The 18,708-nt window shown below is 38.5% G+C and overlaps 4 protein-coding genes across 4 annotated transcripts in view; all 4 read left to right on the top strand.

Annotated features, from left to right (window-relative positions):
• Nucleotides 1-4,966, top strand: part of LOC121944006 (phospholipid-transporting ATPase ID-like) — a 47,750-nt gene extending 42,784 nt beyond the window's left edge. Inside the window, exon 28 of the mRNA XM_042487652.2 lies at nucleotides 513-4,966. Within this exon, the coding sequence (XP_042343586.2) occupies nucleotides 513-842 (330 nt within the window). The 3' untranslated portion in view covers nucleotides 843-4,966. The remainder of the gene's footprint in view (nucleotides 1-512) is intronic.
• Nucleotides 4,967-5,106: 140 nt separating this feature from the next.
• On the top strand, nucleotides 5,107-7,945 carry LOC121944893 (zinc-binding protein A33-like). Its single transcript, XM_088076387.1, has one exon. The coding sequence runs from the start codon at nucleotides 5,843-5,845 to the stop codon at nucleotides 7,283-7,285; it is 1,443 nt and encodes a 480-aa protein (XP_087932513.1). The 5' UTR covers nucleotides 5,107-5,842; the 3' UTR covers nucleotides 7,286-7,945.
• A 1,845-nt stretch (nucleotides 7,946-9,790) lies between these two features.
• Nucleotides 9,791-13,103, top strand: LOC121944844 (E3 ubiquitin-protein ligase TRIM35-like). The gene has a single exon (XM_088076386.1). It carries the CDS (start codon nucleotides 9,967-9,969, stop codon nucleotides 11,374-11,376), a length of 1,410 nt encoding a protein of 469 aa, XP_087932512.1. The 5' UTR covers nucleotides 9,791-9,966; the 3' UTR covers nucleotides 11,377-13,103.
• A 1,940-nt stretch (nucleotides 13,104-15,043) lies between these two features.
• Nucleotides 15,044-18,708, top strand: part of dapk1 (death-associated protein kinase 1) — a 96,207-nt gene continuing 92,542 nt past the window's right edge. Inside the window, exons 1-2 of the mRNA XM_042487731.2 lie at nucleotides 15,044-15,188; nucleotides 15,813-16,018. Coding sequence (XP_042343665.2) covers nucleotides 15,915-16,018 — 104 coding nt within the window. The 5' untranslated portion in view covers nucleotides 15,044-15,188; nucleotides 15,813-15,914. The remainder of the gene's footprint in view (nucleotides 15,189-15,812; nucleotides 16,019-18,708) is intronic.

The following is an 18,708-nucleotide window of genomic DNA, read 5'->3' as shown; positions in this document are numbered from 1 at the left end:
TGAGCATTTTTTGTGTGATTGTTCACGACTGGGATTCAAACCTCTGACCTCCTGAGGAAAACATTTGGCCCAACCTCAATAATCCTTTTTTTTTTCTTTGACTTCAAGAAAAGTCCAACTGCAGATTATCAGGTTTAGGATAGGCCATAAAGTGTAGCTTCAGCAAAATCACCCATTAGTTTGTGGACTCCTATTTTGAAGTGAGTTTATTTTGAGGAGGCTGGATCTGTGGAGTAGCGAGGGTTTTATCCGGTCAGATCTGACTGAGGAGCCAAAAGACACGTTCAGCAGACAGCCTGTTTCTTTCACGATGGTTATCTTTATTCTGTAACAGGTCAGAATCAAACAGTGTATACCGGGCTTTAGAGCTTTTGGCACCTCCACAGTGGCTTCAGTTTTCAGCCTCGGTTTGCAGACAAGCCAACTTACTACTGAGTCCTTAAAATCCTTGTTTGGATAAATGTGCCTCAATCAGATGCTTTAACTCCAACACTGTCTGCCCAAACTTCCAGGTGATGTTCAAAGTGAGACAGGCCAAAGCCACTCCTCCCCCTCCGCCTCGACGCACCCGCATCCGCCGCACCAGCTCCCGCCGCTCAGGCTACGCCTTCTCACACGCGCAGGGCTACGGGGACCTTGTGACATCGGGTCGCTTCCTGAGGCGTCCTGCTGTGTCGAGGTCTTCGGGTTTCGCTCACACAGGTCGCACCACCACAGGCTTCAGCCCTATGGGGCGATCGGCGGGATACAGCCCGACAGGACGCCCTCAGAACACCAAGGTCCCCGATGTGGAGGTGACGTCGCTTCAGATGTACAGAACAATCACGGATGCTGCACTCTGACGGTCAGCTGACTAACTTCAAGATGTGAGTCTGGGAGAAGGACGAATGCCGCATGGACAGCGGTGTGCCGCTTAAAGTTCCCATTTGAAAAACTCGCTCGGGCTCTCCAGAGAACTTCACATCACAGAGGACGAGGTTTTAAAAAGTACCCGACTTTTGCTCCGGGCATTTTAGTCTCCAACTGTTTTATCAAAGGGAACTACAGCAAAATATGTCGCTGATTTGATGGATTCCTCTCCGCGGATCATGAGCGCTCATGTAAAACATGCGTCATGCAGAGCAAATAGATGAAGTCTTTCTGACACTAGAAACCGTAACCACATTTTGGTGGAAACATTTTTGGCGGATCAAGTTTACAGATGACCCAGACTTCCTTAGTCCAGATGCACAGCAGGGCTTTGTACAGAGGATGCAACCAGCAGAGCCATTTTGGATAAGATTATTTTAATTTGTACTTTATGCATATTTGTAATTATTTTCCTATCTTGAAAGCTGTTAGCACTTTGGCGGCGTCACATGACATTGGGAGAAAACCTGAATGTTTGAAAGAATGTATCGTAAACGGCTCCCAACAACGGCCAGAAATTTTGGAAAGTGAACATTATTTCTGGCAGTAAGATTCAGGATTCACACATACACATTTTTTCTCCTTGGTGTAGTTTATTTCATATGCTGAAAGAATTTTATGCAACTGAAATGAGCTTAAAAGAAAGAAATCAAATTACTTTCTGTATATCAAATCCTTTTTTTTTAGTTAAACTGAAAACAGGGTCATTTAAATTACAATCTTCAGTACCACTGTGCAACAGGACATTTTAAGGCAGCTATACTCAACTTGCAGCCCAATCAGGCTCCCAAAAGGGTGCTGGGTGGCCCTCCAACCATTTTCTAATACACAATAAAAATAAAATTTCACATTGGAAATTGTTTTTGCACTTTTAGTATACACAAGGTGCCAGAGTGCATAAAACAGCATCAAAATAGAGCTTGCTTATCCAGAAAAAGTGCCACTGGATCCCACACACCCCCTGACAGAAGTCCTAGCCATGCCCCTGATCTCCCTAAAACATAGAAAGACCCTAAAATCCCAGAAAGGTCCTAAAATCCTAGAATTGTCCTTAAGTCTTAGAATGTGCTAAAAAAATCCTTTAAAAAATGTCCTTAAATCCCAGAAAACATCCAACAATCTGTGAGATTTCCTAAAATCACAGAGAGCTGTGTGGGACTGCCGGTCTGGCCCCCTGACGTCCTGTCAAATTGCAAAAGTGCCCCCACGCAAAGCACGTTGAGTATCCCTGCTTTAAGGGTTTAACTGTTTTATTGGTTTGAAAATATGCAGTTAATAACAACAATGCCTGGACTGCCGGGTTGTGAAAATCTATATTACTTTTGCTGTCTTTTCACAATCTGGCAACCCCAAAGTTTGCTCATTCTAGAGCCTTATACCTGACCTGTTTTTTTTAGTCAAAAGTTACAAATAATCAACCATTTATGGAGAATGCCCAATTATAAAGTGGTACCAGATCTCCTACAGTGCAGCTTTATGGGAGCCTGAAATATCGAAATGTGTCTCAGTGTTAAGGTCTTGGGTTTATATTTTGTTTTCTAATCACATCCAATTAATGCTCCGTTCAAGCCGACTATATTTTACGTGAATATAACCAAATCAGGTCTGGATCCAGTTTAGAGGGATTGTAGTTCAAATCAAGCTCCGGTGTCTGAAATCAGCGACCACTTCAAACCAGATTCAGCATCCACGCTTGTGTTTGTTTTTTAGCCAACTACCAAAAATGATAAAAAGCACATTTTGCGTCATCAAACAGCATGAGAAGTGGACTATGGTAACTATGCAAATTTTAAAATGCTGTCCAAATTTTTTGCGCATGAAAATAAACCTTTTCGACCTGTGTTTGGGAGGTTTATCGCACTGTGCGCACACTTCAAAGCTGACGGGCGTGATCCTTTAATCTACTCTCGGGCTCACGCGTCCACATATCTTTTTATAGATAATTCATCATCTTTATTGCAGTTTTTGCTGCATCATCACACATCACACAGGATGCCTTTTAGTGTCACATGTAAACAGGGCCCTAAAAAACCACTGCCTCCATAATTCCCATGAACTTTTAATGGTTCAGCATAAATCATAATGATTTATGTTTCATTTTAAAACCACTTTATCAGATTCTGCATCACATCATGATTAGTAGTTATTTCAAAATGTATCATGTATTTTCTTTGGCATCAAGCTCGCTGCTGTTTGTCCGACAATCAACTTGGTGCTTAGCCGCACTTCTAATCAGAAAAGCACTTCTGCATCTCAGCTGTTGTTCGGCTTGTTTTTAAGGTCCATTTCTCCTCAGCTCACTGAAAATATGAGCTAACTTACGACACAGAAGCTGCCCAAATATTAAAAGAAAAGGAAATTGCTATTTTATGCAATGCAGGAACAACAATAACAGCAATGTTTGGTGGAAGATAATGATGTTTTATGCAGCTCAGTTTAGGAATATCTATATTTTTGGGGATATTTCAGGTCTTTTGATTAGGATTTTATGAGATATCTGTCTGTAGTGACCATCTCGTGCTATCTTCTCAGGAAAGGGGCTAAATATTGCTCAAAATTTAGGCAGAATTTTGGAAAGGAAAAACATCACGGCCATTTACAGGGGTCCCTTGACCTCTGACCTCAAGATATCTGAATGAAATTGGGTTTTTGTGAGTACCCCCTTTACAGACGTCCCCACTTTGTACTAGTCCCATGTAGTTTTGGGCAAAAACATGCAGTTTTTTGCATGTGCATTGAATATTTCTGCTTATTGGAGTTCCTGAAAAGTCTTGAAATTGATCACACCTGAGCTGAGCACACAGGTGCAGCTAATCACACTGTGTCAGCAGGCAGCCGCATCTCCAAAGTCCACATCATGGGGGACTCAGGTCTCAGTGACGTCCTCAGGTTAGCACGCTGTGAGCCGTCATCTGTCTTACGGTCTCAGTGTTGTACGGGAACCTGTTTGAGTCAGAAAAACGCAGCAAAACTGGAACTCCTAACGAGTGCAAATTCTGTCATTTTATTCCCAATCTGGTAAGAAATGTTTTATCTTGTTAATCTGGACTTTAAAACTGTATTGAATAATGGAATTGTTAATGTGATTAATTGCAATTAACTATTAAAACTCAGCAGTTAATAGAGTTTTAAAAAAATGACTGTCGACAGCCTGAATAGTTCTGCTTTCTGTCTCACGTTATCCATTCATGTAAAATGACTGATGTTCGTGTTTGGACACCTTCTGATGTGATTCCGTTATTTGTTGCGTAGATTTGAATGTCTCGTCCACTAACCCTGGAGGTGAATCAAAGGTTTTTTGGGTTTGTTTTTTTGAGGCCTTGTGTGTCGTAGTTTACTCTAAATTTAAAAAGTTTCTCTTCAGACGGTTTCTGATGCTGGAGGTCAGTGTGGTGAAGCTGGTTTGCACCTCTGACAACTAAAGTTTTCCTCCTGGTGATGTTTCAAGGTTGAAAGTAGAAGAAAAGAAATACTTTCTGCATGTTTGTAAAACTGTTAGTGTATTTTGATCTCTACCCAAATGTTTTTTAATCAAGCTTAAAATCAAATTTTGTTGTATGTTTTTTGAGATGCAGTTTTTGGGTTATCATTTTTATCGTACTGGGATCAGTTACACAAAAGCAATCTGCGATCTTTGTTCACGTACAGATCACAGGTGGTGACAGCTTGACTTTTTTTTTTTTAAATCACAGGTTGCATTTTGCAAATTTGGTGAAAAGAGCTCCTGAATCCCATTCAGCAGAGCTTTTTACTCCAATATTAATGCAGAATAATTTCATTAAGAGCTGCTGCTACTCAGTCCAATAATGTCTTTTTCCAGTATTTTTTCGATTCTTTCCAAAGTAAATTGTAGCCATAATGACTGTAGATATTTATCATCATATTTCTATCATCATATCTCAGCCCTGAAGACTGAAACTGTAACATGAGGGATTTTTGATTACAGTCTCTTAAATATGAGAAAACAAAGTTGTTGTTTTTAGCTCTGCTCTTCCTGATAACCATTTTATATCATTTTGTACTTAAAAAGTTGCAAATAAAAAGATCTAAAAGATCAGTCGTCTGTGCAGCTGTACCTTTTTACATCAGTAATATGATGTGCAATATATATAATTTATGAAAGTGTTTTTGCATTTACATAAATAAGTCAATCCAACACAAAGTGTTTCATTGCGATACATGAATCATCAGATGTAAAACTTTGGAAATCTTCAGTGTCCTGAAAGTTTGGTATGATATTTTTACCTTCAACAGAATAGTTGTTGTTTGTGGTCAATTAAAAACGTGATCACTTGTTCTTTGGAAGTTGTTAATTTGATGATGATCTTTCTAATCTCTTGATGATGGGAAACACTCAAGTCCTCCTGTGACCCTGAACAGGTAAAAGAGACATCTTGGGAGGGTGAATGAATGAATGAGAACATGAGGGAGGAAAACATAAACGGTATAATATTAAAAACTTAAATGTTTGGTGTAACATGTTACTGTTGGCGTAACACTCAAAATGTTGTTGAATTGGTTTAGTGTCGGTCAGCTTTGCCCTTTTTCATGTTTATGGTGTTTTTTTGAGTTGTAGAAATGAAATTATTTCTTAAGTATACATGAAACAAAAAGGCTGTTACTTTGTATTTTGTTTGCCTAAAGACATTTTTTACAATGAATTTGGGCTCTACTGAATGAAGAGTGAAATATTTGAAAACTTTGATCCTGACACTACCTGCTGGTGACTAAATGACACAGGAGCATTTCCTGCTCACAGGTTACTCTGTTGGTGAAAATGAAAGTAGATTTTAACGTTGATCAGAGCTGAGATGCCATTACAGGGTGTGACATCTCTGCTGGGAAACACACGTTTGGAATAAAAGCAATCAAAGGAAGAGACTGTACCTTGGTGAGTCTTGCTTTTGAAAGACAATTTAGAAACCCAAGACAAATGGCTGAGAAAATTGCTCTTTTGGAAAGTTACCTGAGCTGTCATGTGTGTTCAAAGACTTTCAGAGATCCTGTGTCTCTGAGCTGCAATCACAGCTTCTGTTCAAGATGCCTGAAACAATTCTGGGAACAAACTAAAAACAAAAACTGTCCTATTTGTAAAAGAAAATCCTCAAAGGACTTTACAGGAGTGAACTTTATATTAAAGGAACTGGCTGACTCTTTTGCTAAGAGACTGAAAACTGGATCATCTGAGACAGAAAAAGGAAAGAAGACACTAATGTTTGTGTGCGGTAAACATCAAGAAGAGCCTAAATTGTTCTGTAAGGATGAAGACAGAGCTGTCTGTCCTGTCTGTGAGTTTTCTCTCCACCAGAGTCACAAGGTGGTTCCTGTAAAACAAGCAGTCAGTGAGCTGAAGGACGAGCTGAAATCTGACTTAAAGTCTCTGCAGGACAAGAGGGACAAATATGAACAAGTGCAGGAGACATACAGAGAAGTGAGTCAACACTCCAAGAAGCAGCTGTTGTCCACAGAGAGACAGATCAGAGCAGAGTTCAACAAGCTCCACCAGCTCCTGAAAGAGGAAGAGGAGTCCAGACTGGCAGCTCTGAGGGAGGAAGAGCAGCAGAAGAGGAGGACTCTGAGCAGAGAGATGAGGATGATTGAGGAGCAGATCTCCTCTCTGTCAGACAGTATCTGTGCTGTTGAAGAAGAGCTGCAGAAACACAACGTGGCGTTCCTCAGCAGTTACAAAGACACTCAGAGCAGAGCCAGAGTCCAGAGCTCACTGTCAGATCCACAGCTGCTCTCAGGAGCGCTGATAGATGTGGCCAAACACCTGGGCAACCTGTCCTTCAGGGTCTGGGACAAGATGAGGGACAAGGTCCACTTCAGTCCTGTCATTCTGGACCCAAACACTGCAAACAGCTGGCTCTATCTGTCTGATGATCTGACCAGTGTGAGACAGGGAGACACAGACCAGCAGCTTCCTGATAATCCAGAGAGATGCACTAACTTTGCAGATATTCTGGGCTCTGAGGGCTTCAGCTCAGGGAAACACAGCTGGGACGTGGAGGTGGGAGACCATCCTTACTGGAATATAGGTTTTGCTAAAGAGTCAGTTGACAGGAAGGGAGAGAGAAGCACATCACCAAAACATGGAACCTGGTGTTTACGGCATGGAGATGGAAAATACGCTGATGTTGCTGGTAAGACTGTCAGAGTGAAGAAGAGTCTCCAGAAGATCAGAGTCCAGCTGGACTATGACAGGGGGAAGATGTCCTTCTACAACCCTGAAGACATGACTCACATCTACACTCACAGAGACACTTTCACTGAGAAACTCTTCCCATATTTCAATATTGGACGGGCTGTTGATGCTAAAACTGCTGAAATCAAAATCTGTCAAACAGAGATTTCTCTCTTGTGTTCAGGGATGTAAATTATTTGTCCAAACTTTTACTTTTTACTTTTTGTATTATCATGATTGTTTGAGGGTTTAATCTGCACTAAACTCCTCATTATAATTAACTCCCAAAGCAGCATTTTAGATCTGCTTCTGTTTCATTTATTCATTTTTTTTTTTATTTTTTACATCTTAACAGATTTGATTAGTTGTTGAGGATCCCTGAATATTTTGTGCTCATTGTTTCTGTGATCTGAAATAAATGATTCTGAGGAAACACAGTCGATTTTAGTTTGTAAGATTTCCAAATAATCTGATCAGGTTTTGTTTAGGGTTTTTTTTTTTTTTTTTGGTTTTCAAGCGGTTGGTTGTTGCATTGTTTCTTTACACCCAGAGTCTCAGTGGTTCAGTGAATGAAAACACATGAGGAGACAAACTTTACAGATTACAGTTGTTAATTATTGTGATTATCAGCAGCTTGTTTTGATTCAGACAATATCATATCCTTCATCAGCTTTGGTTTTTGATACAGTGCTTCTTCATAATATATGTGATCTTTTTTGTGATACATGTATAAACAATGCAGTGTGTTTAGGTTTTTCTCATTTAATCAACTATATCTTTTGTAAAATGTACATTGTATGGGTGCTGTTTCACATGATATGTAAATAAATCAAGGGCAGATTTTGTTAAGAATTTTGTGTGAGTTTGTTTAAAGTGCCTGTAAATAGTGTAAAAAAATACAATAAATTGCAATCAATACAAATCTTAAAAAACAAAACACATTATCTTTTTGTTTGTTCTTCACATTAGAAAATAAATCATACTGTAAATCTGGTTAACTTTAACCTCCTACACCTTCAGTGCATCATTAGAAACGGCCTCACTGAAGAGGCGGAGGACTGAGGGTCGAAAACACACAGATGTAAAATGATTTGATCTCGAGGAGAATTAAGATTTTCATGACAGATTATTTTCTTGAAACGTGTTGAGTCAGTCAGCAGGACTGTTTGATGCTAATAGTGTATGAAGCCTGCAGAGATGGAGAAGCTTCTCAAAAGAAGACATTTGTTTGAGAAATGTTTTTTATATTTCATTTTATTCATTCTGTAACCGACTTACTGCAGTTCTCAGAGACAACATGCTCACACGTGCAAAATATCATCCACATTATTGAATGTACAGTATGTGTAAAGTGTGTGATTGTGTGTGATTGCTTGGACACATTTTACTTCCCTTAAATGCTGCAAGATGGAGACAAAGTCCACGTTTAATTCATAGCCTGCTAATTTTTTAACACTGAACATTTGATTTCTGTCACTTTTTACTGAAACTCCTGACGAGTGCAAATTCTGTCATTTTATTCCCAATCAAGACAATCTGGTGCCACTGCAGCTTGTTACTGACATGTTTGTGAGAAAAAGTGAGAAAATGCATCTGTCCATACAATATTGTTAAAAATATTTTCCACAAACATATATAAAGCGCTCGATAGTAAATAAGCTTCAGCTTTGTTTGTTACTTATTAAAGCATCAAAATTACCTGAATATCTCTGATAAAAACAATGAAATTATGTTTTATAGTCAGTCTGTCTGTCTCAGTTGTGTTTTTCTGTCCCTCCTTTCAGCCTCATCCTACTTCCTCAGGCCCCTTCACTACTGTCCTCTACCTGTCCTGCAGATGTCCTCAGACCCTCCCACCACTCCCAGTCACCTGACTCTCAGTCACCTGCTCACCTGATCCCACTTTCCCTCATCAGCCATCAGTACAAATACCTGCTGCTTTTCTTCATCTGACACCTGAAACTTGCCTTCCTGCCTGATTCAGTGGCATTTATTTTTAGGATCAGACACAGTCCAGTAAACCTCAGACACTTTCAGTCAGAGCAGATGCAGGATTTAGTTTTCAGTATTTGCAGTTGTGGATCTTCAGGATCATGTCCACAGGTATCCACATATGTTGACCCCAAACTAAAAATGCACCACTAAACCTCTGAGTTAAAGATCCCGTAATTAAAAAACGGTCACACAAAATCCAAAGATGTTAAGAGCTGAATATATATTCATATAAATGAGTCGACCCAACACAATTATACAAACACCCAATGATGTCTTTTAACATCATAGGTGCCATTGATCGAGATAGTTGAGTTTTTCATCGCGATACATGAAACATCAGATACAAAACTTTGGAAACTTAAAAATCTTCACCATCCTGAAAATTATGATATTGTTACCTTCAACAGATTAAGGTAAAAGAAGGTCAAAATTTTGAGAGTGAATGAATGAACTGGTTTAGTGTCAGTCAGCTTTGCCCTGTTTTATGTTTATTGTGTTTTTATGAGCTGTTGAAACAAAATTATTTATGAAGTACACATGAAACAAAAAGGCTGTTTAGACAGTTACTTTGCATTTTGTTTGCCTTAAGACATTTTCACAATGACTTTGTGCTGTTCTGAATAAAGAGTGAAAATTTTACCTCTGAAAACATCCTGACACCATCTGCTGGTGACTAAATGACACAGCAGCATTTCCTGCTCACAGTTTACTCTGGTAGTGACAATGAAAGTACATTTGATGTTGCTGATCGGAGCTGAGACGCCATTACAGGGTGTGACATTTCTGCTGGGAAACACACGTTTGGATTTTATTAAGTGGAGAAGTAAAGAGACTTTAAGTCGGTGAGTCCTGCTGTTGAAAGATAACTTCAGTTTAAGATGGCAGAGAGAGCTCTCCTTAAAAGTTTCCTGAGCTGCCATGTGTGTTCAGAGACTTTCAGAGATCCTGTGTCTCTGAGCTGCAACCACAACTTCTGTTCAAGATGCCTGAAACTATTCTGGGAACAAACTAACAACAAAAACTGTCCCATTTGTAAAAGAAGATCCTCAAAAGATCCTCTGGTGAACTTTGGACTGAAGCAACTAGCTGACTCTTTTGCTGAGAGACTGAAAACTGGATCATCTGAGACAGAAAAAGGAGAGAAGACACTAATGTTTGTGTGCAGTAAACATCAAAATGAGACTAAATTGTTCTGTAAGGATGAAGACAGAGCTGTCTGTCCTGTCTGTGAGTTTCCTCACCACCAGAGTCACAAGGTGGTTCCTGTAGAACAAGCAGTCAGTGAGCTGAAGGACGAGCTGAAATCTGACTTAAAGTCTCTGCAGGACAAGAGGGACAAATATGAAAAAGTGCAGAAAACATACAGAGAAGTGAGTCAACACTCCAAGAAGCAGCTGTTGTCCACAGAGAGACAGATCAGAGCAGAGTTCAACAAGCTCCACCAGCTCCTGAAAGAGGAAGAGGAGTCCAGACTGGCAGCTCTGAGGGAGGAAGAGCAGCAGAAGGGGAGGACTCTGAGCAGAGAGATGAGGATGATTGAGGAGCAGATCTCCTCTCTGTCAGACAGTATCTGTGCTGTTGAAGAAGAGCTGCAGAAACACAACGTGGCGTTCCTCAGCAGTTATAAAGACACTCAGAGCAGAGCCAGAGTCCAGAGCTCACTGTCAGATCCACAGCTGCTCTCAGGAGCGCTGATAGATGTGGCCAAACACCTGGGCAACCTGTCCTTCAGGGTCTGGGACAAGATGAGGGACAAGGTCCACTTCAGTCCTGTCATTCTGGACCCAAACACTGCACACAGCTGGCTCTATCTGTCTGATGATCTGACCAGTGTGAGACGTGGAGACAAAGGCCAGCAGCTTCCTGATAATCCAGAGAGACACACTAACTATACCTCTGTTCTGGGCTCTGAGGGCCTCAGCTCAGGGAAACACAGCTGGGACCTGGAGGTGGGAGACCATCCTGGCTGGAATATAGGTTTTGCCAAAGAGTCGGCTGACAGGAAGGGAGAGAGATGTGCTACACCAGAATATGGAATCTGGTGTTTACGGCATGGAGATGGAAAATACGCTGATGCTGTTGGTAAGACTGTCCCAGTGAAGAAGAGTCTCCAGAGGATCAGAGTCCAGCTGGACTATGAAAGGGGGAAGGTGTCCTTCTACGACCCTGAAGACATGACTCACATCTGCACTCACAGAGACACTTTCACTGAGAAACTCTTCCCATATTTTGGTATCGGAAAGTCTGGTGATGCTAAAACTGCTGAAATCAAAATCTGTCCTTTTTAGTGAGGAATGTAAACTAAAGCCTCCTGCAGACTGTGAGATTTTTCCTGTAAGTTTATTGCAGCTACACTGTGTGACATGGATCTTATAAACTTAAGTTTGATGTATGCAGACTGTATGATGACATCACCTACTAAATCGAAAGCTATCATGTACATCCATCAACGTCAGCACACAAGAACAAATCGTCCTCGGCGTGCATCATCCATCTACACAGCTGTAGTGTTAAAAGCAAGTTGTAAACAAATTAAGCCCTCGCTTTTGTGGCATTTATATGTGTTGAAAAAAGTTAGAAGGAAAAATATTTATCCTGCACTAATTTTCTAAAGCGTTAAAACAGCACATGTGGAGATATGGATAGAGATATATAGAGTACTAAAGTTTATTGTTTATTTTTTGCCCAATGACACCAAAATAAAACTACCTGCACCAGCTATAAAAGAATACTTGAGACATAAAATGACCATTTTTTTAAATCAGTAAGTAATGCCTTGTTATCTTGAATTTGTCAAGAAAATCTTTTTCTTGTTTTCCTTCATGAGAAATGAGAACATATTGATTTATTGATTGAAACAAACAAAAAACAAAACAAAAAAGCTTGTAATATAATAGTCTCATTTCAATCTTGTGTGCACAGCAAATACATGAATGTTTATTTTTGCAGCTTCATCTCTGTTCAATACAACCAGATAATCAATAGAGAAATGCCGTCTCACAACACCAGCAGATGGTGTAATCACTCTTCAAAACACAGCAGGAGTTTATCTCAGTCAAACTACACAACACCAGCCTGATGTTTCTCATTATTAGTAGCAATGAAAAAAATCTAATCACAGCTACAGAGATTTATTATCACCTAACAATACACGCTCCTGTTGTTTTTTACATTCTCATACAGCAAAATAATATGATTTATGAAACTGTTTTGGCTGAAAATGAGCATCATATATGAGTAGAAAGCTCTGACTGCTTCACCTGAGAACCAAAAATGCACATTTGTGATCATGAAGAAGAAAGTCATAATTACAAATCTGCAACTGCAGCATTTTCATTTCATGCTACTTAGTATTTTTACTCCACTTCATTAATTAATTAATATATTTTCAGATTAATAGTTTGCACACAAAACACATGATGAGTTTGTAAATGATACATTGTCTTAGATTAACAGCGAAATGCCACTTTCAGACAGTGATACTCCAATGATATGATAAAGTTTAACAATCAGGGGTTCATTTTTAGAATTTTTGCTGTAATATTTAAGTAGATATTGCTTACAGTATTTAAAGACTTTGGCTATAAGTGAGTTTTTTTTAACGTCTTACTTGGAGTATTATATATTTAAGTATTGCTATTTTGCTTAAAAAGGTGATATTTAATGACTTCTGGTCTTTAACTGGGCTTTAACATGTACCAACCAGGAAAAGACTCAAAATGACCACAAAGAGACACAATTCAACAACAAAAAAGAGGACAAAGAAATGCTCCTGTAGATTCAGTAGTAGATTTATCAAAAAATGTTTTATAAAAACTAGGGAAAAGTTTTTAAGGGAAAAAAAGAAAAGCTTCGGGTAAAAGCCTTTTCTTGTATTATTAAGTGTTGGGTAAAAGTAAAAATTATGGGGAAAACTATATTCAATTAACTATATTATTATACAAGTTATTATAACATTTTAAGCACTTTTTTGAATTTCATGTTTTGTTGTTTTATTAAACTGTTTTTCAGGAAACTTTCTATTTTACTTTTTTTTGCGATATTTGTTTCATTGCTCATAATTTTTTTTTTTAATTTTTACTTAAGAAATCAAGCTAATTTGGTCAGGTTTAAAATGATTAATTGACTGAATTATAATTTTAAAAAAAGACAGAGGATCTTGAAAATAATACAGCTGCAGCTCTGGACTCTTTACCACTGATCTGATATCTTTACAGTGGGCCGTCTGAAGGGAAAACACCAGATCAGATCTGATGGTAACACCGTTTCACACTTCACCTTGACTGAGCATGTACAATACAAATCAAACACATAATGAGCCTCAGAGAGTGAGAGGTTGGCAGGGCCTCCTGCTCTAATTTGTAAGGTTTATTCCTCAGTAAATTCACCAGAGTGTAACCTGCCTCTTTCCCAGTGCATGCTGGGATAGGCTCCAGCCCCCCGCAGCCCTGAAGCGGATAAGCAGCTTAGAAAATGGTCCGATAGATAAATGGATGGATCATTTATTCTCACACCCTGAGATCACTGTGGGGATGATGAGGATTTTCCCACCAAACTATCATAACCTGGGTTGTATGTGCTGTATTTACAAGCACTTATAGTTTTCTCAGAGGCAGACATTAAGTATATATACTGCGTTTTGTTTGATGTAATTTTATTATGTTTTTCTCTTCAAATTTTGCACCTTAAACAAGTGTGAAGCATTGAAAAGCACAGAAATGTTCACAGACAGAATCAGCTTTTGTTTATCATAAAATTTGTTTTATTTTAAAACAAACAGATCTAGTGATGTACAACTTTTTTATTTTTTCAGGATAAGTCATATATATTTTTTAATGATCGCATTACAGAGATGCATGCATTACTTAAGCAAAAAAACTGATTTTTAAAATTATTTTTATATTTATAAGAAGTTACAAAAAATAGTAAAAACACTAATACTAATAATAATAATAAAATTATTTTTATATTTATAAGAAGTTACAAAAAATAGTAAAAACACTAATACTAATACTAATACTAATACTAATAATAATAATAATAATAATAATAATAATAATAATAATAATGATAATGATGATACAATGGAAATTAAATCAATTTCAAAATTAAAATCCAAAAAGCTCAAGTGCTGGCTAAAAGCAAACCACAGCTATACCCACTTTTAGCTAACTAAGGTGGATTAGTGGAAGTGTAGTGTGGTATGTGTATGATTTAATTTTCTGATCATTTAAAATATATAAAAAAATATTTTTTTAATGTATATGCAGTATCTCTGTAACATTTTCATTTATCATAGAGGATGAATAATTAGGGTTAGACTTTTTCAATTTGTGCATACAATAAAAGAACAGAAAAAACAAACATTTAAAAAATTTAATAATAATAATAATAATAATAATTATTATTATTATTATTATTACATGCATATATATATATATATACACATACATATTCATTTTAAAAAGACATTGTAAAGCTCAATGCAAGTCATTTCTATAAAGATGAGTTTAAGTTAGAACTTGAAGAAGCCACAGGTGTGCAATGGACTTCCCAAAATAAAATAAACAACTGGACTTCGCTTTAATGAGCATTTTAATTACAAAAAACCTCTGTAAAGCACAAATTATCTGTTAAACTGTCATTAAAATAAAAGTGAAAGCTCTGCTGCCCTCCTGCGACCAGTGGAGCGCCTTTAACTGACTTACAACGATGCTGCATTTACGGCGCATAAAAATACGGTAAATACGGCTTCGGCGTGGAAAAGAACTGTTTTTTTGACAAACCCCTTTCCTTTAGCGTATATATATATGATGTATCAAGACAAAACTTATATCTGTTTTTTAAATTACTGATTGCCTAGTGTTCGCGTTTTTAGCATACAATAAAACCGATCAAACACGCAACGCTCCCATGTGTGCTCCCAAACTTCCCACGGACCCTGAATCCAGCACCAGGACCAGACTGCCTTACATTGTTAACGTTGATTTCTCCCGTTGAAGCATTTTTGTCTTCCGTGAGCCAAACCGGGGTCACAGGCTCCCAAAAAACGCATGAAATCTCGGCTACTGTTGGCAGCGGGACCCACAACCGGCAAACTGTAAGCGACTTTACGGCGAAATCATTCAATTTGTTGTTTTGCTATCAAGAAAAGAGCCGGTTGACGCTCCGAAATTCAAGCTAATGTTTGCGAATATTTCATATTACAGGGGCGAGTCGTTGGTTTAATTTAGGGGGAAAAACTGTTTGGCGTTGAATTTGTTTTTAAAATGTATGAGTTTTTTTAGTGCACAGTTGTGTTAAACACCTGTCAGGGTCCGCTCAGGTCGTTATTTACGGCAGATATGACTTTATACTGAGTCTTTTTTTCTTGCTGGACTGAGAGGAGGGAGGCTAGCGTGTTTCCCATGGCTACGCCAAGCTTTCACAGGGGGTTATTTGCATTCCTAGCCAGCCGGTGGTGATATGGTTATGTTACTATTATCTGCAAAACTGGCAGCTGTTGTAGCACAATAATTCAAACGGTTGCCCGGGAAAATAATACAGATAGTCCGGGGAGGAAAGATCAGCTCCGGGAGTCGTGACGTCTCCCCGGAGGTGCAGGTTCATTGCTCCGTCAGTTTGCTTTCCTTTTGTTGATTGCACGCCCACCTTTCCCCCACTCACTCCTGCTTTTAATGCTTTATTCTCCTCCTCCGTCTATGGTTTTTTTTGGCTCTGGAAGCTCTAACATGAGGAGGACTCTTGGCTGTAACCCTGCCCAGAACGGAGGCTGCTGGTAGGGATGGTGCCGCTGTGAAGAGCCGGTGTACCCGCTTCGGAGGACATGCCTGCGGTCGGGGGGAAAGGAAAGAAGTGCCTGGACAACATGACTGTTTTCAATCAAGAAAATGTTGAGGATTTTTATGAGATTGGAGACGAGCTGGGGAGGTAAGTTTGAGCTATTGACGTCTATTCTTATTCCCAAATGCGTATGAACTTCCTCTTTTCATGATAGAGGATAGAGGGTGGGGAAAACACCTTATTTTCATCTCTAAATTCATATGATTGCATTTGATATTTTAACCCATCCATCCAAAGTGTTCATATGGTAATCCTAAATATATGTTTCCATACTATGCTGCACGTACAACTCTGCAGTCAGATATGCCGAAATTTACATGATTATATTTCTCATTTCAACCCATTTATCCAAAGTGTTGATATAATAATCCTAAATATGTTTGTATGCCATGCTGCACCCATGACTCTGCATGCAGGTAGTCCATATGCTCAGGTTTATATGACCATATTTATCATTTTAATCCATCTATCCACAATGTTCATATAACAGACCTAAATAAATGTTTTCATGCCATGCATACAAATAGTCCATAAACACATGCATTAATGCATGCTCAAACGTGTATGATTTTCCAATATTTTGCATTTTTACCTATCTACAGTGTGCATGTAGTCCTAAATAAATTTTTATGCCATGCTGCATCAAAAACTCTGCATAAACATAGTTCATATGCTGAAATATCTATGATTATATTTAGCATTTCTAGCCATCCATACTAACTATTCATTTAATATTTTGTATTCATGACATGCTGCATCCACAACTTTGCATACAGATAGTGCATTAACACAAACACTAATGCATGCTTAAATTTTCATGCTTTGACTGTATTTAGCATTTTAACCCATCCACAGTGTGCATATATTTTTAAATATATGTTTTTATACCATGTTGCACCTACAACTCTGTATATAAATGATTCATAAACACCCATGCATGCTTGAATTTATATTATTAGCTTATATATTAGCATTTTAACCCACGCATCCACACTGTGCACATAGTCTTAATATGTGTTTTCACGCCATGCCACACCTCAAACTCTGCACACAGATAGATCATAAACCCTGAAATGTTTATTATTACCCTATATTTTGCATTTTAACTTAAATATCTACAGTGTGCACATAGTCCTAAATATGTTTTCATGTCATGCTTTACCCACAACTCTGCATCCAGATAGTTAATATGCTCAGTCATATGATTATATTCATCATTTTAACCCATTTATCCAAAGTGTCCAGATAATAGTCCTAAATATATGTTTTTTTTAATGCCGTGCTGCACCCACAATTGTGCATCCAGATAAACTCATACGCTAATGCATGCTCTTACTCAAGCATGGACACACAGTGTGCCTGTGAGTCGTCCCCAGGACATACATCCCCCCACTGTGTGTGCGTCTGATTAATGCAGTCCATAATGCATCATTGTCAGTGATGAAGAGGTTAGCGTCTGTTACTGTTGCTGCCTCTTTCCTGGAGATTTATTGCAGGAGGGAGTGTTGTACATCTTTACAGGGAGAGGATTTACATCGCGACAGCCTGCTTTTCATCCAGACTGTGTTTGGGCAAAGGTGAAAGCCTGACAATGGAGATAAAGAGGTTGAAAACACTTTGACAAGACATGAGATTTGGTTCTTTGGGTTGTTAATTATGTCCGTAAAGTTGCTTAAATGACAAAGCAGGATGGTCACATTCAGGCTGAAGAGTAGGTAACATACAGTGTCAAATCTGGTGTTTTCAGCTTAAATTTACTGATTCATGGAAAAACATCATTATATTATAATAAAAGTAGAAATAACACAACTAAACGTACAGAAACAGAAACATAGAATTGGATCTCCGTGAGTTTCTGGTTATCAAAGTGACAAATGTACTCCGTGTTGGTAATAATCAACCAATTGTTTTCTGCTCTCTAGGGCCTGTCTGGCAGCACTGCTTCTCCTATTAGCGCTCACCTTCCCGCACTGTGGGGGAGAGCTGAAGTTGCCGTAGCTGCTTCACTATGCTACTTTGGTAATAGAGACGATTGGGGAGCTTTGTGTAATGGGATTGAATTTCTGGCTGGAGGTAAAGAGACGACTATGTGAGTGTGATAGTCTCATTTGGTTGTAGCTCCAACACCAGCATCCATTCTCTGAGGTAGCCTGATTAGGAGAGAGAAGCATTAAATTGGGTTGTCTGACATCACACTGTGATAATCATGGATTTTTCAACATTTTGAGTGTTGAAATATGGTAAACATTTGCTTTTTTTGCAATAAAGGCGTCCATGCAGGCTTGTATTTTTAGAGTTAGAACAGGATTTTATTTCCGTATGAGATAGAAGAATTATGTATGACTTGAGGGGGAGCTCAAGGCTGCTGCATGATATTGAAAAATGCATTCAACCCACCTTTTGATAGCTTGGTTAATATATAAAATTCTATCAGCCTACTTTTGAAAATACATCCAGTGATATCCTGAATGGAAACAAATAATCTGTCAGTGGGAGGCATGTTTTGCTTTGGCTAAAAATTGCATAATGCACATTGTCAACAACTAGAGCTGGACACAAAACCTCATGCATGTATTGAGAATTTTCTTCCTGATGCCAACTTGTGTGATAAACCCATCCCAAAGACTAACAGCTGATGAAATTACATTATGTCTGTACTGTAAGCGCTTTTTTGTCTGATATCTGCCATGCTGTTGACTCTCTGGCCCTCGGAGCTGTCGCCAAATCATCAGATTGGTCAAAATTAGCAAGGATGCAAGTGAGGATTAGTGAGGCTA

The sequence above is a fragment of the Plectropomus leopardus genome, chromosome 4, assembly GCF_026936395.1.
Source record: "Plectropomus leopardus strain MGB_pleo_1.0 chromosome 4, ASM2693639v1, whole genome shotgun sequence".
Classification (NCBI taxonomy): domain Eukaryota; kingdom Metazoa; phylum Chordata; class Actinopteri; order Perciformes; family Serranidae; genus Plectropomus; species Plectropomus leopardus.
This window is presented reverse-complemented; position numbering and strand designations above follow the sequence as displayed.

Bases quoted from the DNA above. Each gene is read 5' to 3' on its own strand.
- LOC121944844 (XM_088076386.1), top strand. From the start codon at position 9,967: ATGGCAGAGAGAGCTCTCCTTAAAAGTTTCCTGAGCTGCCATGTGTGT.
- LOC121944893 (XM_088076387.1), top strand. From the start codon at position 5,843: ATGGCTGAGAAAATTGCTCTTTTGGAAAGTTACCTGAGCTGTCATGTG.